This window comes from Entelurus aequoreus, linkage group LG06, assembly GCF_033978785.1.
Source record: "Entelurus aequoreus isolate RoL-2023_Sb linkage group LG06, RoL_Eaeq_v1.1, whole genome shotgun sequence".
Taxonomy (NCBI): domain Eukaryota; kingdom Metazoa; phylum Chordata; class Actinopteri; order Syngnathiformes; family Syngnathidae; genus Entelurus; species Entelurus aequoreus.
In genome coordinates, this window is record NC_084736.1 from 59,074,024 (window position 1) to 59,101,523 (window position 27,500).

Genomic DNA, 27,500 nt, shown 5'->3' on the forward strand with positions numbered 1-27,500 from the left:
ATGGTGACAGCTGTTATACACACAACATTTTTATTTAAATAGGGTGGTTTTCACCACTTATGTACATGTTGTCAATTGTACATGCAGTCTTAGTAGATCACCCACAACATGCCGACTTATAGTGCAGAACATATAGCTTGGCTCTTGTTATTTGGATTTTAATAGTTCAAAGCCTTGAGTGTCTTTAAACCTTTTAATTGTTTATATTTTTTGCCATTTGAAGAAGCATTTTTCAAGGCAGTCTCATGAAAAGTTTTTGTGACTGGAAGAACACTGCAAATTGAATGGGTACTGTTTTTTTTAGTTTTGTGTTGGACATTGAAATAATATTTTTCCGAGGCGTTGCATGGATGTTGCAGCCCAATCAGTAACTTGAACATGATGCTTCACAACCAAGTTTGTCGAAGGATCAACGCACAATACTGTATGCCAACGCCGTACCTGGGATTGCTGGCCATGATGGGCACCCGCCACCCTTTTATCTGGCTCAGCTCCGTGTCAGACACTTCAATCTGGAGGGGAAGTCGAGGGATCCACACGTTGAGCTCCAGCTGAGCACTCAGATAGGTGTAGGTGAAGTTCACTGCCATCTTTACTTTGCCCTTCATTTCCTTGCCATTCACAAAAACATAGTCACACCTCTCTGACACCTGCAGAAGAGACAGAGTACAGAAGAAGAAGAGAAAGGGTTATAAAGTAGATAAAGTCTGGTGTGCCGTGGGAGATTAGCCATCCATCCATCCATTTACTACCGCTTATCCCTTTCGGGGTCGCAGGGGGTGGTGCTGGAGCCTATCTCAGCTACAATCGGGCGGAAGGCAGGGTACACCCTGGACAAGTCGCCACCTCATCGCAGGGCCGTGTAGACTGCAATATGACGCCAGTAAAACACCAAAACTTTAAATGTTCCATTGAAAATAAAGAACATTTACACACGGCGCTCAAAAATCTGTCAAAATGTTTTAGTATGACTTTGAACCGCTTGATGGATTGTCAACCGTAGTCAGAGATACAAGTATTACTATGGTGTATGTATAAGGACCACAAAATGGCACCCATTAGTAGGGATGATGTTCGAAACCGGTTCTCCCGGTTGTTCGATAAGAAAAGAACCGATTCCATGGACTCGAATCCCTTTTTGAGAACCGGATCCCGTTATCGAGGCCACTATAGTAAAGAAAAAGAGTTGGTTCTTTATTCGAATCCCGTCTCACAGGAAATGCCCTGTGGCAAGTCCCAGAAAATGAAGTAGCTCAGTCATTAGGCGGCAGATACAGAAGCAGCAACAAGGTTTATTATATATATACTTTTTTGTATTCTATTTTATTTACTTTGAATTTACAACCCCCTGGCGCTGTTTTGTACTGTTTTTGTACTGTTCTGTACTGTTTTTGTTTCTCGTCTGTTTGTAATTGAAATTTATAAATAAAGCTTTTAAAAAAAAAAAAAAAAAAAAAGAAGAAGCAGCCAGAATTTCACCTAATTGGGTTAAAAATATTTTTTGCACACCAGTAATTATAATTCACAATTAATGTGCCGTTTTTGAGTGTCTGTACAGCGCAAGGAGCTAATTGCTTTGTAGGTGTCGGTAACCGGTCGTGTGAGGTGACGATGGTTTGTCGTGATCACAACATGCAGACGACAGCAGTAGGAAGCGTGCAGGTAAAAATGTATCTTATGCTTAAACCAAAAATAAAGAAAAGGCGAGTGCCGCTACGAAAAACGCATTGAAGGTTAGGCATGGCTATGCGAAACGAAACTATAACTGAACTGGCTGCAAAGTAAACAAAACACAAAATGCTGGACGACAGCAAAGACTTACAGCGTGTGGAGCAAAGACGGCGTCCACAAAGTACATCCGAACATGACATGACAATCAACAATGTCCCCGCAAAGAAGGATAGCGTCCGCACAACTTAGATGGTCTCGATTGCCAAAACAAAGCAGGTGCGGGGAAATAGCGCTCAAGGAAGACATGAAACTGCAACAGGAAAATACCAACAAAACAGGAAAAAACACCAAAATAGTAGCGCAAGGCAAGAAGTAAAACACTACACAAAGGAAAACAGCAAACAACTCCAAATAAGTCACATCGTGATGTGACAGGTCGTGACAGCACACCTACTTTGAGACAAGAGCTATAGTGATGCATGCTTGGTTATGGTTTGAATTCATATCCAACAATTGCGAGAACGACTTTTTATTGTCAATAAAAAATAATTAATAATAATAATAAAAATAATAAAAAAATAATTAAAGCCGCAAGCAGCGATGGACGGGACCGACTTTGAGGGCTCATAAAATCCAAACCAAAGCAGTAATTAAAACTCTTTCATCAACTTTTAATCAGAAAGGTTCAATCTCTCTCCTGTGCTAATTTGAGGCCGACACGACAAACGTGCTCAGAGGAGATAATGTTTGAAAAAAGGTGACTGTTTTTACTCAACTTTTGTTTTGAAGGGGGAATTGCAAACTTCCTGTTGATTTTTGCTGGGGGTTGCCAGTGTATGAAAGCTAGGTCTAAGTGAGACCTACATGGAGGTTTTTGTTTCATGTCTCTACGGCATTCCTACTGGGAGTTAGAGGCAGTTTTGTCTGTGTTTTCTTCTTAGGGGGCGCTAGAGCGCAATTTTGAGTTTTGGGATTTGATGTTTTGATTAGATCGCAATTTTTGCCAGTCCTGATGTGTGTGTCCAATTTGGTGAGTTTTGAAGCATGTTAAAGGGGGTCAAATTACAGCTCAAAGTGGCGGCGGTATAATAATAAAATGCTAGAAATTCAATAGGGTCCTCTGTCCCAAAGGGATTTGGTCCCTAATAATAATATATATATATATATATATATATATATATATATATATATATATTTTTTTTTTATGATTTCTGCTTGTGGTGTGCCTCAATGAAAAAAATGTGCCTTGGCTCAAAAAAGGTTGAAAAACACTGAAGTGGACTGCGGATCAAGGATATACAACTAAATTGTTTTGGGGGCCTCATTTCCAGAAAGCTAGAGACCGGGGGGGGCTTATTACTTTTTTATTTTGTACATTCCAAAGAACAAGTGTCTTCTATAGTAGACATTTGATTTTGGTCTGTCCGTCGGAGTTACAAGAGCACTCCGCTGTTTTAAAGGACCTTCTGCAAAAAAAAAGCTTGTCAAAGATCATTTCTATAGCAGCACTACAGTGTTTTTAAGGATATTCTGCAAAATGTTAGTCTATCACACGTTTTTTTTTTTACTAAACTTGCAGGCCACCAATTAAAAAGCACTAATAATGAAAAAGAGATGACATAAATTTGAACCCTGAGGAACACTGCTAGTATAACTAAAGAAGTTTAACACATGACTACGGACTGCACCTGAAGTAAACAAGCTACAGTAGCACCTTAGTTTCATAAATCACACCACAAAAAATGTTTAACTGCTAAAAAGGAGGGGACCTAAAGGGGTGACGGGAGGAATGCCTTAGTTATGTACAAACCCCGTTTTTCTCCCATTCTTGCTTGATGTACAGCTTAAGTTGTTCAACAGTCCGGGAGTCTCCGTTGTGGTATTTTAGGCTTCATAATGCGCCACACATTTTTAATGGGAGACAGGTCTGGACTACAGGCAGGCCAGTCTAGTACCCGCACTCTTTTACTATGAAGCCACGCTGTTGTAACACGTGGCTTGGCATTGTCTTGCTGAAATAAGCAGGGGCGTCCATGGTAACGTTGCTTGGATGGCAACATATGTTGCTCCAAAACCTGTATGTACCTTTCAGCATTAATGGCGCCTTCGCAGATGTGTAAGTTACCCATGTCTTGGGCACTAATACACCCCCATACCATCACACATGCTGCCTTTTACACTTTGCGCCTATAACAATCCGGATGGTTCTTTTCCTCTTTGGTCCGGAGGACACGACGTCCACAGTTTCCAAAAACAATTTGAAATGTGGACTCGTCAGACCACAGAACACTTTTCCACTTTGTATCAGTCCATCTTAGATGAGCTCGGGCCCAGCGAAGCCGACGGCGTTTCTGGGTGTTGTTGATAAACGGTTTTCGCCTTGCATAGGAGAGTTTTAACTTGCACTTACAGATGTAGCGACCAACTGTAGTTACTGACAGTGGGTTTCTGAAGTGTTCCTGAGCCCACGTGGTGATATCCTTTACACACTGATGTCGCTTGTTGATGCAGTACAGCCTGAGGGATCGAAGCTTAGCTTAGCTGCTTACGTGCAGTGATTTCTCCAGATTCTTTGAACCCTTTGATGATATTACGGACCGTAGATGGGGAAATCCCTAAATTCTTTGCAATAGCTGGTTGAGAAAGGTTTTTCTTAAACTGTTCAACAATTTGCTCCTGCATTTGTTGACAATGTGGTGACCCTCGCCCCATCCTTGTTTGTGAATGACTGAGCATTTCATGGAATCTACTTTTATACCCAATCATGGCACCCACCTGTTCCCAATTTGCCTGTTCACCTTTTGGATGTTCCAAATAAGTGTTTGATGAGCATTCCTCAACTTTATCAGTATTTATTGCCACCTTTCCCAACTTCTTTGTCACGTGTTGCTGGCGTCAAATTCTAAAGTTAATGTTTGTTTGCAAAAAAAAAAAATGTTTATCAGTTTGAACATCAAATATGTTGTCTTTGTAACTGAATATGGGTTGAAAATGATTTGCAAATCATTGTATTCCGTTTATATTTACATCTAACACAATTTCCCGACTCATATGGAAACGGGGTTTGTAAATCACCAGTTTTAACCCCAGTGTTTCTATGTTTGCCAGCAAGGTTCAAATGTCAACGCAAGGATCTGCCAATGTGTTTACAGTGGTCCACAGTGGTTTTTAGGGATTTGCTGCAAAAATGTTTATTTTCAAAGTTTTGAACTCATCTCAGGGGGCTGTATGGTTTTCATTCCCGGTCTGGATTTGGCCCCCAGTAAAATAGCCCTGCTTTAGATGATACACAAATCGAAGCAGCATTCCACCATCCAAGTTTATTGGAAGACTACTGAAGGGTCCGCTAATACAGTAGTAGTATAACTATAGGTATGATGAATAAGACAAAATATTGTTTATTTGTTCCACTCCCAGTATAAAACAGGAGGAGGAGGGCAGCAAGGACATCTTTGAACATCAACTATTTTCTTTAAAGTTCTGCCCACAGCTAAAAGAGGTACCGACAGATGGAACCAGGGAAGAGGAGAGCAGTTTCTTGATAGAATGACCACATTCGAAGCAATCCGTTTTATAAATTGCATTACAAAAAGAATGACCGAGCCAATTTTGTGCTACGGAAAGATGCAACTCTTTTGTTGTCTGCTCGTTAGCTTTGAACTTCTTTTTTCAGCTGTATCACGGTTTGATGAATGTCCAGAATCCTCCCCCCCTCCGTCTCTTTAAAAGCTTTATGATACAGCTTCTACAAACAACAAATAATAACACAAAAAGCCTCAAGAGGGCCATCCAGTAAAAGTGCAGACTTGAATAGACGTAATTAATCAGGACGGCAAAGGCTGATATTTCCATTTTTTTCGTCAGTCCGTCAGTCCCATTGATCGCATCACAGGACTGTGATTGAAACCACGTAGAATTTGATAGTCTTGGGAAATGTCGCTTTTTTGTAATCCCAAGTTGTTTATCCACTTGGAGATAGAAGTATAAACAACCGTTCATCTTGAGGCGTGGGCAGGGTATTCTTTGTGACCCGGACACAAACTTTCTGTTTGATGCCTTCTGCTGTTTTGTGCGACTTCCAACACTGCCACATCACATTCAAGTGTGGAAATAACACTGGCAAACTAATATGTCTGCACATTCTACATCTTACTTCATTATACACTCCTTAACAGTATATTCAAGTACCAGTGGAGTGGAAATATAAGTTGACTTTATATGCTTAATTGCAGTGCCGGCCCGTGGCATAGGCCGTATAGGCAAATGCTAAGGGCGCCGTCCATCAGGGGGCGCCACGCCAGTGCCACAAATGTTGGAGAAAAAAAAAAAGAAAAAAAAAAGTTGGTACTATTATTTCTAAATACAAAAAATAATCCCACGTTAATTAAAATGCAAAGTAAAGCCTATTTAATAGAAATATTATTTGTTACAACATTACGCCCCCCCCGCCCCCCGCACGGTGCGCCCCCTCCCTTCCCGTATCATGACTCTTTTTGGACATCACCACATCAAAAAATCAACACAAGATGTCAAAACGGCCAAAACTGTCAGGTGCCCAGGGAAGAAAAAATAGAAAAGAAGAGGAGGAGAAACGAGAAAAAGACAGAGGTAGCAGGTAGGTAACGTTAGCCTACATGAAATTATTTGTCTGTTACAGAATGTGATAGTTACCTGGCTTTTTAGCATTAAGCTAATGTTACATGATTCGGCAATTGCTAATCAATAAATAGCTAGTTCTGTTTTAACGTCGGGTTAATATTGTGGAGGGGGCTAAATTGTTATGGAAAATAATAATGTAACGTTAGGTAATTACAGTACTCCCACCTTACATTCCTCAGGGACATTTGTATTAGATCTTTTAAGCAGGTGTTTTTTGTTTACATTGTTATTGCCTTCTGGTTAGCTAATGTTTGCCCTGCAGGTAATAGTCACTTTTCCACCCCTTTATATATTAGGTATAGTTGTAAGCCTAGTTGTTAAAGTGCACATCATTAATGTCAATTAAGCAATATCACATGAGAGGGAATGCTGTTTTTTAATTTGAGCCCTGCTGTGATTCGGTTAAAGATAATCATAACATAACATTCTCATATAATATGTTGATTTGCTTTCTTTAAGTAAAAAAAAAGGTCAAAGACAAAGCAATTCGGTTTCTTGTGAGTATATACACTTCACTGCCGATGTGAGGGGGCGCCACCTAAAATCTTGCCTTGGGCGCCAGATTGGTTAGGGCCAGGCCTGCTTAATTGTGTTTCCTTGTGTCTATTAAACCAGTGGTTCTTAACCTGGGTTCGATCGAACCCTAGGGGTTCGGTGAGTCGGCCTCAGGGGTTCGGCGGAGGTCAAGGTACACCCGACTCATAGTGTAAATACAAACTTCTCCTTATCGGCGTATTACGGATACGGCAACAGCTGAGTGATTTGCAGGTGTGTAATTTGTTGTGAGTTTATGCACTGTGTTGGTTTTATTCTTTGAACAAGGTGATGTTCATGCATGGTTCATTTTATGCACGAGTAAAAAAAACATGGTAACATTTTAGTATGGGGAACATATTCACCATTAATTAGTTGCTTATTAACATGCAAATTAGTAACATATTGGCTCTTAACTAGTCATTATTAAGTACTTATTAATGCCTTATTCTGCATGACCTTATTATAACCCTCTAATACTGACCCTAACCCTAACTAAATAACTCTGAATTAAGTCTTTATTACATTGAATATGTTCCCCGACATCTACAAAGCAATTAGCTACCGGCTGCCACCTACTGATATGGAAGAGTATTACACGGATACTCTGCCGAGCTCTAGACAACACCGACACTCAACAACACATAATTTGCAGACTATAATCACTGGTTTGCAAAAAATATTTTTAACCCAAATAGGTGGAGTTAGATAAGCTCGCGGCACAGTGGTTGAAAAACACAGCAGTAATGTAATGTGCATATACCTTTTTTTTTATTTTTTATTTATTTGTATTTTATTGTACATTGTTGTATACCAGTGTGTTATACGGTTCACGTGTTTGCTCTGGAAATTTAGTCACCTCTCAAAAAAGCAATTGAATCTTGCATGCATTTATTTATTGTGTTAAATAAATACAAATATAAATATAAATATAAATAAATATAAAATATAAATATAAAATATATATATAGAAGAAAGCAATTGAATCTAAATATAAAATATTGAATCTAAATATAAAATATAAATATAAATATAAAAAAACAATTGAATCTATTATAAATATAAAATATAAATATAAAAAAGCAATTTAATCTTGCATGCATTTATTTATTGTGTTAAATAAATATAAATATAAATAAATATAAATATAAATATAAATATAAAATATAAATATAAAATATAAATATAAAAATAAAATATAAATATAAATATAAATATAAATATAAATATAAATATAAAATATAAAATATAAAATATAAATATAAATAAATACAAGACACACTTTATTGTGTGTGTCTTGTAGAATGACAATACTTTTTTTTTTTTTTTTGGACATGACAGGGCAACACCCAAAGATGCTCGCCGCTCCGCACCGCAATGCAACATGGTCCAAGTGAGTTATTCAATGACACTTTTGAACATTTCTACAAGGGCGGCGTCTCTCCCTAGGCGACAACCGGTCATGGAGAAGATTGGACGCTCCCAGCGTGTGTGAGTGTTTGAACTGATAAAGATGTCAGAGGGGTCCCTGCTTCTTATCGTACCTCATTGTTCTCCTCTTTCGCTCATGACGCTCAGTCTGCTGAGAGTTTGCGTGCCTTTGGCAGACGTCCATTTAAAGGCTCTCCTTTCCGGGTGAGGCACATTAGCTTTATTTTTCAGACTGGATAGCATCTGTCTGGAATGGATTGTGACATGAATTATGTTTTAAGTTTCACTGCAAAAGGCAGCTCAAGTTATACACGAGGAGTCTTTAATCAAAAGTGTAAAAGGTCCATATATTTTGTCTTTACCAACTAACTACTATAGATTATTGTCCTTAGATTTTCATAGCAGTGTAAAACAGTAAGCCAGGCCTTCCAGGATATTTTGGCCTTTTTTCCGTGGTTGCTGATTGATTTGTGATTGAAAGCCTAAAATGCCAGAATTTGCCACGTTTTTTTCAGAAAGTTGCGAGAAAATTTGGAGCGGGGTGTGCCAGGGCTGGCTTTGGAACACAGCTGACGGGTGATTAGATTGCCCAGCTGGGGCTAGTTGTCTAATCACCTGTTGCCTTTATCAGTAGCGGTCGGGAGTGGATGGAGGAGGAGGGCTTGGAGAGAAGGAAGCTACAAATATTTGATGGGGCGGACCGAAAAGTCAAGAGTCGTTTTACGAACATTGATGAGCAATAAAGCTTTGTGGAACTCTGAACGCTGGACTCAAGTGCAAGTGAGTGATCAGCAGCACCCACTAGGAGGCAACCTCTACAAAAGTATACAAATTGTTTCACATTAACAAAAAGTATACACTACCGTTCAAAAGTTTGGGGTCACCCAAACCATTTTGTGGAATAGCCTTCATTTCTAAGAACAAGAATAGACTGTCGAGTTTCAGATGGAAGTTCTCTTTTTCTGGCCATTTTGAGCGTTTAATTGACCCCACAAATGTGATGCTCCAGAAACTCAATCTGCTCAAAGGAAGGTCAGTTTTGTAGCTTCTGTAACGAGCTAAACTGTTTTCAGATGTGTGAACATGATTGCACAAGGGTTTTCTAATCATCAATTAGCCTTCTGAGCCAATGAGCAAACACATTGTACCATTAGAACACTGGAGTGATAGTTGCTGGAAATGGGCCTCTATACACCTATGTAGATATTGCACCAAAAACCAGACATTTGCAGCTAGAATAGTCATTTACCACATTAGCAATGTATAGAGTGTATTTCTTTAAAGTTAAGACTAGTTTAAAGTTATCTTCATTGAAAAGTACAGTGCTTTTCCTTCAAAAATAAGGACATTCAATGTGACCCCAAACTTTTGAACGGTAGTGTACATATTTTTTTAAATGGGGGGGGTCTCAAAATAAAATTCTGCTTCTATGAAGCTCTCGGCGTACTGTACGTGGGCTACTTGGAGGGTCACATGCAGTTTGGAGCTCTGTAGCAACTGACTGTGCAGGAAATCGGCGAACTCTCAGGAAGTCGCTGACCCCTCTCTGTCAGTTTACATGGCCTCCCACTTGGTGGCTGAGTTGCTGTTGTTCCCAAACTCTTCCATTTTCTTATAATAAAGCAGACAGTTGACATTGGAATATTTAGGAGCGAGGACATTTCACGACTGGATTTGTTGCACAGGTGGCATCCTACGACAGTTCCACGCTGGAAATCACTGAGCTCCTGAGAGCGGCCCGATCTTTCACAAATGTTTGTAGAAACAGACTTCATGCCTAAGCGCTTGATTTTGTACACCTGTGTCCGGGCCTTTTTGTCTGTTCAAGGTTGCTCACCTTCGAACAAAGAGCAAGACAACAGTAAAGGTTGTGAGAGAATTGCTGTTTGCGGACGCCAGTGCTATAGTTGCGCACAATGTAGAAGACATGCAAGATCTTGTGAACAAGTTTGCAGCAACAGCTAGTCAGTTTAGCCTCAAAATAAACATCAAGAAGACAAAATGCTTGTACCAGCCACCCAAGTATGAGCCCACATCCTCCCTACCAGGGGAGGTCTGTGTCATGGGAGACCCACTTGTGCAATGCCAGACATTCAAGTACCTTGGAAGCACAGTGACAGAAAATGCCAAGCTTGATGATGAGATCAGACTCAGGATGGGGAGAGCGGGTGCTGTGTTTGGGAAATTAAGGGAAAGACTCTGGAACAACCGGCATGTCTCTATTTGCGTCAAGTGCAAAGTGTACAGAGCAACTGTGCTAGCTACACTTTTGTACTGTGCTGAAACTTGGACCCTCTACAGGTTGCGAGTCAGAAAACTTCACGCCTACATGATGCGCCACCTTCGGACCATCATGGACATCTCCTGGAGAGACAAAATCCCGAACACAGAGGTCCTAAGTCGTGCTGGACTGCCATCGATGGATGACATCTTAACCCAAACGAACCTGAGATGGGTCGGGCATGTAGAGAGAATGAGTCACGAGCGGCTCCCTCGGCATCTGCTCTACTCACAGCTGGAGGAAGGGAAACGAAACCGAGGGAGGCCAAGGCTACGGTACAAGGACACCGTTTAACGGAATTTGAGGGAACTGAAGATCGACACTGCAACCTGGCAGCTGAAGGCAAAAGACAGGGCTGAGTGGAGGTCTATGATCCGACTGAAATGAAACAGTCATTGTCGCCCCCGACAGACTGCTATGATGATGATGATGATGATGTCCGGGCCAAGTGATTAGGACACCCGATTCTGATCATTCGGATGGGTGGCCAAATACTTTTGGCAATGCAGTGTATGTTTGTAGAGAGAATCTTGGTCCGTGTAGAACAGCTATTGTGTTGAGGTCTGCCAATTATGTGCGTTACAATATACCGTAATTTCCGGACTATAAGCCGCTACTTTTTCCCCTCGTTCTGGTCCCTGCGGCTTACACAACGGTGCGGCTTATTTACGGCCTGTTCTTCTTCGACACAGATGAAGAGGATTTCGGTGGTTTTAGTACGCAGGAGGAAGACGATGACACAATGATTAAAGACTGACTTTTCATATACCGGTAGGCTGGTTATTTTGATAACGTACAGGCGAGCACTTTGTATTACTTTGCACCGTTGCTGCGTTGACCCTGGAAAAACGAGCTGGACTGCTGCTGAGTGGTCCAAAGTCATGTTTTCTGACGAAAGCAAATTTTGCATTTCCTTTGGAAATCGAGGTCCCAGAGTCTGGAGGAAGACAGGAGAGGCACAGGATCCACGTTGCCTGAAGTCTAGTGTAAAGTTTCCACCATCAGTGATGGTTTGGGGTGCCATGTCATCTGCTGGTGTCGGTCCACTCTGTTTCCTGAGATCCAGGGTCAACGCAGCCGTCTACCAGCAAGTTTTAGAGCACTTCATGCTTCCTGCTGCTGACCTGCTCTATGGAGATGGAGATTTCAAGTTCCAACAGGACTTGGCGCCTGCACACAGCGCAAAATCTACCCGTGCCTGGTTTACGGACCATGGTATTTCTGTTCTAAATTGGCCCGCCAACTCCCCTGACCTTAGCCCCATAGAAAATCTGTGGGGTATTGTGAAAAGGAAGATGCAGAATGCCAGACCCAAAAATGCAGAAGAGTTGAAGGCCACTATCAGAGCAACCTGGGCTCTCATAACACCTGAGCAGTGCCAGTAACTCATCGACTCCATGCCACGCCGCATTAACGCAGTAATTGAGGCAAAAGGAGCTCCAACCAAGTATTGAGTATTGTACATGCTCATATTTTTCATTTTCATACTTTTCAGTTGGCCAACATTTCTAAAAATCCCTTTTTTGTATTAGCCTTAAGTAATATTCTAATTTTGTGACACACGGAATTTTGGATTTTCATTTGTTGCCACTTCAAATCATCAAAATTAAATGAAATAAACATTTGAATGCATCAGTCTGTGTGCAATGAATAAATATAATGTACAAGTTACACCTTTTGAATGCAATTACTGAAATAAATCAAGTTTTTCAAAATATTCTAATTTACTGGCTTTTACCTGTATACTACAGTAATTACACATCAAAACCCTGCGGCTTATAGTCGGGTGCGGCTTATATATGGAGCAATTTGTATTTTCCCCTAAATTTAGCTGGTGCGGCTTATAGTCAGGTGCGGCTTATAGTCCGGAAATTACGGTATACTATTTTATCATATTCATAAATACATCATTATTTTGTACAAATGAATGCTTCCCCTCCAATAACTGCCTTACGCCTGAGTAATGCCTAACTAAATGCCCCAGGCCACAATGGAGGAACACCGTATGAATTGTGTTTGTTTTTTGCAAATGACAAAAGCTATTTGCCCCTCGGGGTTACTTTACCGCTGTTATTTCAAAGAGAGGAATATGTAAATCACGAGCAGTATATTAACATACGGATCTTTCATAGTGAAATGAAATCCTGCTGGCATTTCTTAGATCTATTCCTGCATCAATAATCTAAGCAAAAACCATTACGGAAAACAAGGCTGCTGACAAGCAGTACATAACACTTTACCACGTTCCGCTTCTCGCCAACATAGTTTCGAATCAGACTATTAATATACTAAGACACCCATCTTGAAATAGCTACCCTTCTAACCCCTAAATCACCCTCCTCGCAAAGTGTGAGTCGTGCGGTGAAGTAGACAGACTCTGTCATTTCAATTCACAAAGAGCCGTAAATGTTCAGGGGGATCTGCCGGCACATTAATCAGACACATTAGGCAGCTAACGGGAGAATACTTACAGAGCACATTAAGGCTGTCTCTAGATTCAGCCCAGGAAATTAACAACTCACCAGACAGAAACAATCCATGGTATATATGAGCGATGGGAGCAGGCAGCATGAAGGTGGGCTCGGGCTGCGTCTGGCTTGAGAGGAGCAATTAAACCATTCAGACTGCTCACTTCAATGCATCAGGTGCATGTGTAGTTCATAGTAGAAGGGCTTAGAAGGGCCTTTTCATACAGTATGATGGCATGTCCTTACAGATTGAGGCTGTTAAAGGCCTACTGAAATGAATTTTTTTTATTTAAACGGGGATAGCAGATCCATTCTATGTGTCGTACTTGATCATTTCGCGATATTGCCATATTTTTGCTGAAAGGATTTAGTAGAGAACATCGACGATAAAGTTCGCAACTTTTGGTCGCTGATAAAAAAAGCCTTGCCTGTACCGGAAGTAGCGTGACGTCGCAGGTTGAAGGGCTCCTCAAATTTCCCCATTGTTTACAATGATGGCCGCCAGCAGCGAGAGCGATTCGGACCGAGAAAGCGACGATTACCCCATTAATTTGAGCCAAGATGAAAGATTCGTGGATGAGGAACGTGAGAGTGAAGGATTAGAGTGCAGTGCAGGACGTATCTTTTTTCGCTCTGACCGTAACTTAGGTACAAGGGCTCATTGGATTCCACACTCTCTCCTTTTTCTATTGTGGATCACGGATTTGTATTTTAAACCAACTCGGATACTATATCCTCTTGAAAATGAGAGTCGAGAACGCGAAATGGAGATTCACAGTGACTTTTATCTCCACGACAATACATCGGCGAATCACTTTAGCTACGGAGCTAACGTGATAGCATCGTGCTTAAATGCAGATACAAACAAAAGAAACAAGCCCCTGACTGGAAGGATAGACAGAAGATCAACAATACTACCAAACTCTGGACCTGTAATCACAAGGTTAATGCTGTACCGCCTGGCAAAGCCAAGCAATGCTGTTGCTAACGACGCCATTGAAGCTAACTTAGCTACGGGACCTCAACAGAGCTATGCTAAAAACATTAGCTCTCCACCTACGCCAGCTCTCATCTGCTCATCACGACCCTTGCTCACCTGCGTTCCAGCGATCGACGGCGCGACAAAGGACTTCACCCGATCATCGATGTGGTCGGCGGCCCGGAGACGGAGGAAGTCAAGGTGAGGAAAGCTGTACTCACGGTAGCGCGTCTGCTATCCAACTCAAAGTCCTCCTGGTTGTGTTGCTGCAGCCAGCCGCTAATACACCGATCCCACCTACAGCTTTCTTCTTTGCAGTCTCCATTGTTAATTGAACAAATTGCAAAAGATTCACCAACACAGATGTCCAGAATACTGTGGAATTTTGCGATGAAAACAGAGTTGTTTGTATCGGGATACAATGGTGTCCTAATACTTCCGCTTCAACCCTTGACGTCACGCGCATACGTCATCATACATAGACGTTTTCAGCCGGAAGTTTCCAGGGAAATTTAAAATTGCACTTTATAAGTTAACCTGGCCGTATTGGCATGTGTTGCAATGTTAATAATAAAAAAATGTAATTCAATTTAAATGTATTTATTTAAATTGAGTTTATTTAATTTTATTTTTTAGTATGAAATGGTTCAAGTCGGTCAAAAAATGTTTAATGTCTAAATAGGGAGTATATTTGTTTTTTATATCCATTAAAATTGATGCACTTGAAATCTTGTCTATTACAGACTAAATAACAATGTTAATAAAAGTATTATTTGATGTAAGTTCATCTTGTCTATTACAGACTAAAAAACAATGTTAATAAAGGCATCATTTGATGTAAGTTCATCTATATTTCTTTTTTGCTTTCTCTAATGTTAATAAGGATACGATGCATAATAATTTGATGGATAAATTATACTACTTATAGTCCTGGCGGAGAGTTGGGGGCGCAAAAGGTTTTCTTCTTCCTGCAGTGGGGGGTCGTAACAATTGAGAATAATAATTGAGAATCACTGAACTAAGGTAGTAGTTAGCTGTTGTGTAGCTGACTTCACTAAAATACAGGGCACAAGTAAACACACAGCAGGACCGCTTGTGTCACTTTGTATCGGAGATTTTAGGTGCAAACCTTTTTGTTTCTTGACCACAGGGTTCTTGGTCACCTCCCTGACTAGACTAAGATGAATGCAGCAACGTACAGAGACATCCTGAATAAAAACCAACGGTTAAGCTACTTGTCGGCAGTTAGGCAGACATTTTGTTCACAAACAACTTGGCTTTAAAAAAAAAAGCTTGTCTGAAAAGGGACGGGCATTATTGGTGACTGGAACCGGAATGCAGCCTCTCTCATACACACTGGTAAGATGCTCTCATACACACAACTGAAATCCTTGCACACATACTACTGAAACATTTTAGTTGTTTATGTGAGAGCATTTCAGTAGTGTATGTGAGAGCATTTCAGTAGTGTATGTAAGAGCTTTTCACAATATAGAATGTGAGATATAACAGGATAATGCATACGTTTATAATTTTTTTTCAAAACGCTTACAAAAAAGTGGGACCCCAAAAATTTACGGTGGGACCCCATTTAGAAAATTCCTAGTGCCCACACTGATGTCAACAGAGGAGAAAAAATGCTTTATTTAAATAAATATATTATTTATAAAGCAAGTTCGAGTATCATTGGCAAATTTTCACCAAGTCCCGGCCTTGGCACGCATATATGTGTCCTCTTTTTGGGATTTCAGAATATGGTCAGCCTGGAATATGATTCATTAGTATCGCGGTACAATACTAATACCGGTATACCGTACAACCCTAGAACATACCAATTAAAACCTACAGTTTAAAATGTAAAACTTTGAGGCAATCATCAGAAGAGCCGAGAGTACCATCATCAGGCAAGTGATTTGACCGCAATGAAAAAGACTGAAAACATTTCCGGGGGTCGGGGGGACGAAGGCCCCCAGCCAGGTCCAGCCCACCAGGGCACTGGTGGGGGAACAAGGGGGGCAACGCCCCCCGAAGCTCCTGGTTTTTCACCAATTTAACATGCTAAAATTAACAAAGACAGCACCATTTGAAGAAAATATTTTAGTGTTTAAAGACATGAAAACATCATTAATAGAACATACATAACCCAATGATCCTAATGAATCACTGTATATGGTTCAGTCCCAACAGTATTTAGTCACTAATATTTACATCTTGTGTTCATTTCACATCCACAGGTGTCACATTGATCAGTGTTATCACCGTAATTTCTGGACTATAAGCCGCTACTTTTTCCCCTCGTTCTGGTCCCTGCGGCTTATACAACGGTGCGGCTTATGTACGGCCTGTTCTTCTCCGACACCGACGAAGAGGATTTCGGTGGTTTTAGTACGCAGGAGGAAGACGATGACACAATGATTAAAGACTGACTTTTCATACACCGGTAGGCTGGTTATTTTGATAACGTACAGGCGAGCACTTTGTATTACTTTGCACCGTTGTATTATTTGTACTCTGCACGAATGCTGTTCGCCATGTCAAAGATGTGAAAGTTTGATTGAATGATTGAAAGATTTATTGTTAATAAATGGGACGCTTTGCGTTCCCAAACAGTCATCTCTGTCCCGACAATCCCCTCCGTGGTAGCAGGAACCCCTATATACTACGGTAATTACACATCAAAACCCTGCGGCTTACAGTCGGGTGCGGCTTATATATGGAGCAATCTGTATTTTCTCCTAAATTTAGCTGGTGCGGCTTATAGTCAGGTGCGGCTTATAGTCCGGAAATTACGGTATCTACAGTTTATTTACAGTATTACCACATTACTTCAGTTCACTTCACACATTAGCTTTCTCGGAGAGCCCAGCCCTAACATGAGCTTTCCTTGCAAATGTATTTAACAAAATACCAAATGTAAACATTTCATTCTTTTCGCCAAAATAGGATATACATTTATGAAAATAATTAAACGTGTTTAGTATTGTTTACTCATATTTGAATATAGGAAATAATAATAATGTGAGGACACTGACATAGTGCATGAAACAAGTGTGAAAATATTTACCTTCAAGATTGTTACACCACTGACAATAGTTTCAAGAGACTACATAAGAACTTAATATTACAAAATAGTATTATATGCAAATTTATTTCAAATAAATTGTTAACTGGATTCAATAATGCGACTCTTTGAATTTCTGTAATTTCATAATATATTTTCACGTGGCTTTTTATTTTTAGAAAAACCCATTTATATTCCGCAAAGCAATAATTGGTTAATATTTAAAACAAACATGCGTATTTCGCAAGCAAATATTTTTTAGCTTACCTCATTATTAACAACCCTGTCTGCAACTGAAGTGGGTTGTTTGGGTGGATCTTTCCTCTCGATGTAAACAAAGGATGAAGTCCGTAAGGTTTGCTCACTTTCGGTTGACATCCAAAAGTACCAGCTAGTTTGTTTTCCTTGCTTCAAGTTGTTTCATATGTTTTTGGCGTTTCGCATGTAAAGCCTTGAAACCTCGTGATCCATAGTCAATATTATCATGACACCACGTGCACAAAACCTTTCCGGGACGATCGATTTTCCGAATAAAATCACCGAACAAAGTCGTAACTTCCTTCTTCCCAACAGTATCAGTGATTTCCCTTTCCATCCAGTCCCATCGAAACTTATTTTTGACATGTTTATCAATTTATTTTAATCGTAAAGCGTCCTTACTCTCGAGAACCGACATCGTTTACATATGGAAAATGGCGGTATGATGACGTTATTAACTTTCGTATCTCAAGTTATCATTACGTATATGTATTGTTGCATTTGAACAATTGTATTGTTGATAATAAAGGTAAAGTACTGGTATTGTTTATTATCAATAGCACTATTTCTATTGGTATTCATATTGCTCCATTTTTAGTGTAATAATGCTCATTGTCATTTCTGTATTTTATTTTATTTTTTTTAATTTTCGCTAACTGCTTATTTGCTAATACTTTTACCATCATATTTGTACATGTCGTATTTGCTGATGTTGCTCTGTTGTTGTTGTTGTTGTTGTTGTGTTTGCTGTTGTTGTTTTTGTCTCTCTGTCTAATCCCCCTCTTGTCCCCACAATTCCCCCCTCTGTCTTCCTTTTTCTCTCTTTCTATCCCCTCCTGCTCCGGCCCGGCTGCACCAAATGATAATATAAATACATTTAATAAAGTCAAAATACAAGTAAGGCAACAAGAGAAGTATCCTACACTTCTCTTTTGTAAAGTAAATCTGAACAGCCGATATGGGCATCTACATCTGCTATATGATTTGCCCGAGAAGCTGGGCAGGACATTATAAAAAAAAAAAAAAAAAAAAAAAAAAAAAAGAAAATTACGTCATCATTCATAACAGATGTCCTGATTGGTCACAAGGAACATATCGACCAATCAACTACGGCGTAATATAAACAACGTCTCGAATCTTGATTTAGGGTCGGAAAAAATACACCGAAAAACGGGAGATTATTATTTTTTTCCCCCGAGATTAAAAAAGACGGAATTCCGACTTTAGACGGAAAAATCACATGCCTGCATCATATGTGTCCTTTATATATAGAGCTGTTTAAGAGGGGGGACAGGCTGTAAGAAGTAGTTTATACATTCGGTCAATGAGCTGTCAAAGCTGTAAATTTGGAGGGAGGAATGTTCGTGCGAAATAATGAGGGCATTATTCTTGCCTTCACGTCAGACAAGATTTGTGGAATTAAGATACAACTACAACAGTTAAAAAGAGGGGGAAATGTGATCTTAGTTGACCTTTGCCTTTTCAAATTCACTATAATCATACGGCCACAAGTGAGTGCATCATTTTATGTGCACAGCGATTCATTATTCAGGTTTAATGTCACTCTGTGTTTGCATTCTCTGAGAGCAGCGAGCATGCGGGATGAATGCTCTGACCCAAGATCCCACAGGCAGCAGAGATGGGACTTTTTTCTTTTCAAACATCTTTGCCCACAGTTTAATTTCCCTACGGAACTCCCCTTAACAATCCTTATCTGCCATATCGGGCCGTATCAGACATGGACAGGTGGATCCGAGTGTCAAAAATATCCCAGGTTTTGACTTTGTTTCATCCTGGCTTTATAATAGGCTTTAATTTAGTTCGATCTAAGGTCCATTCTGAGGACTGACCATTTCAAACAGGCGGAAATGAAAGCGAAGGGAGCTTTCTTGCACAGCGGGCGGGCACATCGGGATGCGGCGCAACTTCTCAATCACTTATCTCATCGGAAACAGACTGCAGGCAGAGACTCATGCAGACGATTCGTTATTAGGATTCTACAGACACAAAGTTGCTGAGTCCAAGTCTCAACTTTCCTTGGTTGTGTTTTTTGAGTCTCGTGACCCAAGTTTGAGGGGGGCCTCTAAAAATATGAGACGAGTGGAAAAAAAGCTGTCAGCAATAGATCCATTTCAAACAGTCTTTCATGTGCGCTTGTTTATAATCTAAGAATTTAAACAGATGCGCTAAACATAGAAATCATCACATGTACAGCATATTTATTGATCTCAGATAAAGCTGAATTCCCTGCAGTATTTGCCAGTTATCAAACGCGCGCATTCGTATTTGATGTTGTATGGATTTGATAGTGGTAAGTCATTGAATGTAGGCAGTGGCGGTTCTATATATGGACCACGTGGGCCATTGCCCTGGGCGGCGTTCTCTACGAGGCTCTGTAAGGATGTGAGAGGGGGACGCCATAGCGCGGTTGGGAGAGTGGCCGTGCCAGCAACCTGAGGGTTCCTGGTTCAATCTCCACCTTATACCAACCTCGTCACGTCCGTTGTGTCCTTGAGCAAGACACTTCACCCTTGCTCCTGATGGCTCGTGGTTAGGGCCTTGCGTGGCAGCTCCTGCCATCAGTGTGTGAATGTATGTGGAAATAGTGTCAAAGCACTTTGAGTACCTTGAAGTATACTTGCCAACCCTCCCGATTTTCCAGGGAGACTCCCAAATTTCAGCGCCCCTCCCGAAAATCTCCCGGGGCAACCATTCTCCCGAATTTCTCCCGATTTCCACCCGGACAACAATGCCTTAAAGGCACTGCCTTTAGCGTCCCCGCTCACCTGAAAAGGAGACTATTATACATGTCTCCGTTATCCATAGGTTTATCTACAACCCATAAAGTAGGCAGGCACGGAGCTATTTCTCAGCGTGTGTTTATTCCAGCCGGCACGTTAATACACTGACACGCGACATCCGGATTCCCATCATGCATTGCTTCAAAACTACGGCGAGTAGTAATGTTGTTAGAATAATTATGTACACTACCGTTCAAAAGTTTGGGGTCACCCAAACAATTTTGTGGAATAGCCTTCATTTCTAAGAACAAGAATAGACTGTCGAGTTTCAGATGAAAGTTCTCTTTTTCTGGCCATTTTAAAACGTTTAATTGACCCCACAAATGTGATGCTCCAGAAACTCAATCTGCTCAAAGGAAGGTCAGTTTTGTAGCTTTTGTAACGAGCTAAACTGTTTTCAGATGTGTGAACATGATTGCACAAGGGTTTTCTAATCATCAATTAGCCTTCTGAGCCAATGAGCAAACGCATTGTACCATTAGAACACTGGAGTGATAGTTGTTGGAAATGGGCCTCTATACACCTATGTAGATATTGCACCAAAAACCAGACATTTGTAGCTAGAATAGTCATTTACCACATTAGCAATGTATAGAGTGTATTTCTTTAAAGTTAAGACTAGTTTAAAGTTATGTTCATTGAAAAGTACAGTGCTTTTCCTTCAAAAATAAGGACATTTCAATGTGACCCCAAACTTTTGAACGGTAGTGTATATATATTATCACACAACTTTAGTATGCTTGAAGTCCGTTGCTATAGTTATTAGCTATTGTTCTCAAGTTAGACTTTTGTATCTGTGCAAGGACGAAACTTCTTGTCTGAGGGGTGGCCTCAGCCGCAGATGTTATCTTTGTTTTAGCCCGCTAACAGCCAAGGACTTCAAGGACCTCAACGAAGATAAGACGACAGCACGCAGACGAAGCAGAGACAACATTGACCTCAACGCAGATAAGACGACAGCACCCAGACGAAGCGAAGACAAGGCGAAATCACAAGGCCCCCAGCACATTCCGTCACGTATTGTGCTTACTGGACCTGCTTTGCATAATGGTAAATGGTAAATGGGTCGTACTTGTATAGCGCTTTTCTACCTTTTTAAGGAACTCAAAGCGCTTTGACACTATTTTCCACATTCACCCATTCACACACACATTCACACACTGATAGCGGGAGCTGCCTAGCACGGTGCTAACCAGGCCCATCAGGAGCAAGGGTGATGTGTCTTGCTCAAGGACACAACGGACGTGACTAGGATGGTAAAAGGTGGGGATTGAACCAGTAACCCTCAGATTGCTGGCACGGCCACTCTCCCAACTTCGCCACGCCGTCCCCCCTAATATATGTGACCACTCCTTTTAGAGGCGGCCTCAGTGATGTTGACTGTGGAACTCCTGAATAAATAGAGGGACGCAGGAGCTGAATCTTAGAGCGTAGGGCGAGACTGCGACTAAGTGTGCAGCTCCATGCGTTCTCCTCATGAGCTTAATTGAACTCTGTCTGTGCATGGTTCCTTGCTTCTTGTCTGATTAATAGATGTCATCAGTGTTTGAACCTGACAAATGTCCAAAAACACAACAGAGACGAAGCAGAAGAACGAAGAAGAGACATGGCGACGACGAGTAAGAAGAAGTACGCTTGCAAGTTCCAAAATGATTGGAAAAAAATAATTTCAGTTCATCCAGGACAGCTTGAAGGGGAAGAAGTATGCTGCCTGCACATTTTGTAGATCAGACTTCTCCATTGAACACGGTAGCCGAACGGATATACTCATTTATGAACGGATTGTGTCATCATTACATCATCATTGCATCATCATCGCGTCATCATTGCGTCATCATTGTGTCATCATTGTATCATCATTGTGTTATCATTGTGTCATCATTGCATCATCATTGTGTCATCATTGCGTCACCATTTCGTCAGTGATGTGTCACCATTTCGTCAGTAATGTGTCATCATTGGGTCATAATCGTGCCATCATTGCATCATTATTGCGTCATCATTGTGTTAGCATTACGTCGTCATTGTGTCACCATTGCGTCATCCTTGTGTAACCCTTGTGTCGTCATTGTGTCATCATTGTGTCATCATTTTGTCATCATTGCGTCATCATTGTGTCATCATTTTGTCATCATTGCGTCATCATTGTGTCATCATTGTATCATCATTGTGTTATCATTGTGTCATCATTGCATCATCATTGTGTCATCATTGCGTCACCATTTCGTCAGTAATGTGTCACCATTTCGTCAATAATGTGTCATCATTGGGTCATAATCGTGCCATCATTGCATCATTATTGCGTCATCATTGTGTTAGCATTACGTCGTCATTGTGTCATCATTGCGTCATCATTGCGTCATCATTGTGTAATCCTTGTGTCGTCATTGTGTCATCATTGTGTCATCATTTTGTCATCATTGCGTCATCATTGTGTCATCATTTTGTCATCATTGCGTCATCATTGTATCATCATTGTGTTATCATTGTGTCATCATTGCATCATCATTGTGTCATCATTGCGTCACCATTTCGTCAGTAATGTGTCACCATTTCGTCAGTAATGTGTCACCATTGGGTCATAATCGTGCCATCATTGCATCATTATTGCGTCATCATTGTGTTAGCATTACGTCGTCATTGTGTCATCATTGCGTCATCATTGCGTCATCATTGTGTACTCCTTGTGTCGTCATTGTGTCATCATTGTGTCATCATTTTGTCATCATTGCGTCATCATTGTGTCATCATTTTGTCATCATTGCGTCATCATTGTGTCATCATTGTATCATCATTGTGTTATCATTGTGTCATCATTGCATCATCATTGTGTCATCATTGCGTCACCATTTCGTCAGTGATGTGTCACCGTTTCGTCAGTAATGTGTCATCATTGGGTCATAATCGTGCCATCATTGCATCATTATTGCGTCATCATTGTGTTAGCATTACGTCGTCATTGTGTCATCATTGCGTCATCATTGCGTCATCATTGTGTAATCCTTGTGTCGCCATTGTGTCATCATTGTGTCATCATTTTGTCATCATTGCGTCATCATTGTGTCATCATTTTGTCATCATTGCGTCATCATTGTGTCATCATTGCATCATCATTGTGTCATCATTGCGTCACCTTTTCGTCAGTAATGTGTCATCATTGGGTCATAATCGTGCCATCATTGCATCATTATTGCGTCATCATTGTGTTAGCATTACGTCGTCATTGTGTCATCATTGCGTCATCATTGCGTCATCATTGTGTAATCCTTGTGTCGTCATTGTGTCATCATTGTGTCATCATTTTGTCATCATTGCGTCATCATTGTGTCATCATTTTGTCATCATTGCGTCATCATTGTGTCATCATTGTATCATCATTGTGTTATCATTGTGTCATCATTGCATCATCATTGTGTCATCATTGCGTCACCATTTCGTCAGTAATGTGTCACCGTTTCGTCAGTAATGTGTCACCATTGGGTCATAATCGTGCCATCATTGCATCATTATTGCGTCATCATTGTGTTAGCATTACGTCGTCATTGTGTCATCATTGCGTCATCATTGCGTCATCATTGTGTACTCCTTGTGTCGTCATTGTGTCATCATTGTGTCATCATTTTGTCATCATTGCGTCATCATTGTGTCATCATTTTGTCATCATTGTGTCATCATTGTATCATCATTGTGTTATCATTGTGTCATCATTGCATCATCATTGTGTCATCATTGCGTCACCATTTCGTCAGTAATGTGTCACCGTTTCGTCAGTAATGTGTCATCATTGGGTCATAATCGTGCCATCATTGCATCATTATTGCGTCATCATTGTGTTAGCATTACGTCGTCATTGTGTCATCATTGCGTCATCATTGCGTCATCATTGTGTAATCCTTGTGTCGCCATTGTGTCATCATTGTGTCATCATTTTGTCATCATTGCGTCATCATTGTGTCATCATTTTGGCATCATTGCGTCATCATTGTGTCATCATTGCATCATCATTGTGTCATCATTGCGTCACCATTTCGTCAGTAATGTGTCATCATTGGGTCATAATCGTGCCATCATTGCATCATTATTGCGTCATCATTGTGTTAGCATTACGTCGTCATTGTGTCATCATTGCGTCATCATTGCGTCATCATTGTGTAATCCTTGTGTCGTCATTGTGTCATCATTGTGTCATCATTTTGTCATCATTGCGTCATCATTGTGTCATCATTTTGTCATCATTGCGTCATCATTGTGTCATCATTGTATCATCATTGTGTTATCATTGTGTCATCATTGCATCATCATTGTGTCATCATTGCGTCACCATTTCGTCAGTAATGTGTCACCGTTTCGTCAGTAATGTGTCATCATTGGGTCATAATCGTGCCATCATTGCATCATTATTGCGTCATCATTGTGTTAGCATTACGTCGTCATTGTGTCATCATTGCGTCATCATTGCGTCATCATTGTGTAATCCTTGTGTCGTCATTGTGTCATCATTGTGTCATCATTTTGTCATCATTGCGTCATCATTGTGTCATCATTTTGTCATCATTGTGTTATCATTGTGTCATCATTGCATCATCATTGTGTCATCATTGCGTCACCATTTCGTCAGTAATGTGTCACCATTTCGTCAGTAATGTGTCATCATTGGGTCATAATCGTGCCATCATTGCATCATTATTGCGTCATCATTGTGTTAGCATTACGTCGTCATTGTGTCATCATTGCGTCATCATTGCGTCATCATTGTGTACTCCTTGTGTCGTCATTGTGTCATCATTGTGTCATCATTTTGTCATCATTGCGTCATCATTGTGTCATCATTTTGTCATCATTGCGTCATCATTGTGTCATCATTGCGTCATCATTGTGTCATCATTGCGTCACCATTTCGTCAGTAATGTGTCATCATTGGGTCATAATCGTGCCATCATTGCATCATTATTGCGTCATCATTGTGTTAGCATTACGTCGTCATTGTGTCATCATTGCGTCATCATTGCGTCATCATTGTGTAATCCTTGTGTCGTCATTGTGTCATCATTGTGTCATCATTTTGTCATCATTGCGTCATCATTGTGTCATCATTTTGTCATCATTGCGTCATCATTGTGTCATCATTGTATCATCATTGTGTTATCATTGTGTCATCATTGCATCATCATTGTGTCATCATTGCGTCACCATTTCGTCAGTAATGTGTCATCATTGGGTCATAATCGTGCCATCATTGCATCATTATTGCGTCATCATTGTGTTAGCATTACGTCGTCATTGTGTCATCATTGCGTCATCATTGTGTAATCCTTGTGTCGTCATTGTGTCATCATTGTGTCATCATTTTGTCATCATTGCGTCATCATTGTGTCATCATTTTGTCATCATTGCGTCATCATTGTGTTGTCATTGTGTCATCATTGCATCATCATTGTGTCATCATTCCGTCATCATTGTGTCATCATTGCGGCATCATTGCGTCATCATTATGTCATCATTGCATCATCATCGTGTCATCATTGTGTCATGATGACACCTCAACACCCCCCCCATCTCTGGAATTCGGAGGTCTCAAGGTTGGCGAGTATGCCTTGAAGGTAGAAAAGTGCTATACAAGTATAACCCATTTACCATTTAGAAGATTCACAAGTGATACAATCAAACCGGTGAGAAACGATGAGATGCTATCACAAGTCAACATCTCTGTCACGTAAACGAGGAAGTGAGGACAAAAACCACGGCGGCAGTGGCATGTGCATTATGTGCGAGTGCACAGGGCGGGCACTGATGAAGGGGTGTTGTGCGCCACTGATGTGATTTGGACGCCCTGTTAGTCAATCACTGCACATTCAGTTGGAGTTTGGTGCCTTGCTCAATCAAGCGCAGCTTTACGGACTTCGCTGTGTGTGTCTCGGCAGTGCCAATCAGCTTGGTCTCGTATGCAAATTAGCCACTCTTTTTCACATCCCTGTCCAGGCTGCTCGGCACAATATGACCAACACAAAGGTAATGGGACAATCACACAAGGCTGAAACTGTTTGTAAGCAATGCAACTTTAGTCTTCTTTCGTCTGCAAGCTCGTCCCTGAATTTGTCTTGTATTTTTTCAGGTCTTACTCACATTTATAAGTGTGTGAATGGTGGAATTTGACTTTAAACAGCGCGATTACTACAGTAGGAAGCTGGATTCATATGGCCCCCTTTATCGCGGTTTACCTGACACATGAAAAGTGACAAACTGGGGTTTCTTTTTCGAACGATCACTACGTTTTGTCATATTGAGTCTTTTGGATTAAATGGGACAATTTTGATCAAGCGTTTCTCGCAGGGCATTGACGCTGTGGTGGCTTCCTTTGGGAGGTGGGTGGTACGTAATGACGTGATGAAGTAACAGTTGGTGATGATCATGGCGCTTTACAAATGCAATGAAAAGCAAAAAAAAAAGATTAGGACCACGAGCAGAGTTTTTCTGTTGTGTATGTTGTAGAAACTGATGTCTTGAACCTCCCCCTGGAAACACAATATAATCCCAATCAGCGAAAATCAGTGACATACTGTAGCTGGAAATAATTGCCGTGATTAGCACAGAACGAGCAAATTCATTTAATAATTGCTTTACTCAGAAGTGAAAGACTTTGCTTTGGAATTGTATACGAGCACAATTATCACAGGTCAATGTGACAGAGTAATTTGTTGTTTTTAACATATTAAGGAGGTTGGCAAAAAGAAAGTGGATAAAATCATTAATAGACTGCATTAAAGCTATTTTATTGTACTCAGCTTTTGTTAAACGACAGAGCCATCTTCAAACCCAAAACACATAAGAGTCAAGGAAATTCCTAATGAACGTGACTGTGGACGGACTTCTTCTGTTAGAACTAGGGATGTCCGATAATATCGGACTGCCGATATTATCGGCCGATAAATGCTTTAAAATGTAATATCGGAAATTATCGGTATCGGTTTCAAAATTATCGGTATCTGTTTCAAAAAGTAAAATGTATGACTTTTTAGAACGCCGCTATGTACACGGACATAGGGAGAAGTACAGAGCGCCAATAAAACTTAAAGGCACTGCCTTTGCGTGCCGGTCCAATCACATAATACCTACGGCTTTTCACACAAACAAGTGAATGCAACGCATACTTGATCAACAGCCATACAGGTCACACTGAGGGTGTCCGTATAAACAACTTTAACACTGTTGCAAATATGCGCCACACTGTGAACCCACACCAAACAAGAATGACAAACACATTTCGGTAGAACATCCGCACCGTAACACAACATCAACACAACAGAACAAATACCCAGAACCCCTTGCAGCACTAACTCTTCCGGGACGCTACAATATA

At 40.6% G+C, this 27,500-nt stretch overlaps 1 protein-coding gene across 1 annotated transcript in view; it reads right to left on the reverse strand.

The window, feature by feature from the left end:
• Window positions 1-27,500, reverse strand: part of si:dkeyp-14d3.1 (transmembrane protein 132C) — a 441,788-nt gene that overhangs the window by 37,620 nt on the left and 376,668 nt on the right. Inside the window, exon 6 of the mRNA XM_062051096.1 lies at window positions 442-650. Within this exon, the coding sequence (XP_061907080.1) occupies window positions 442-650 (209 nt within the window). The remainder of the gene's footprint in view (window positions 1-441; window positions 651-27,500) is intronic.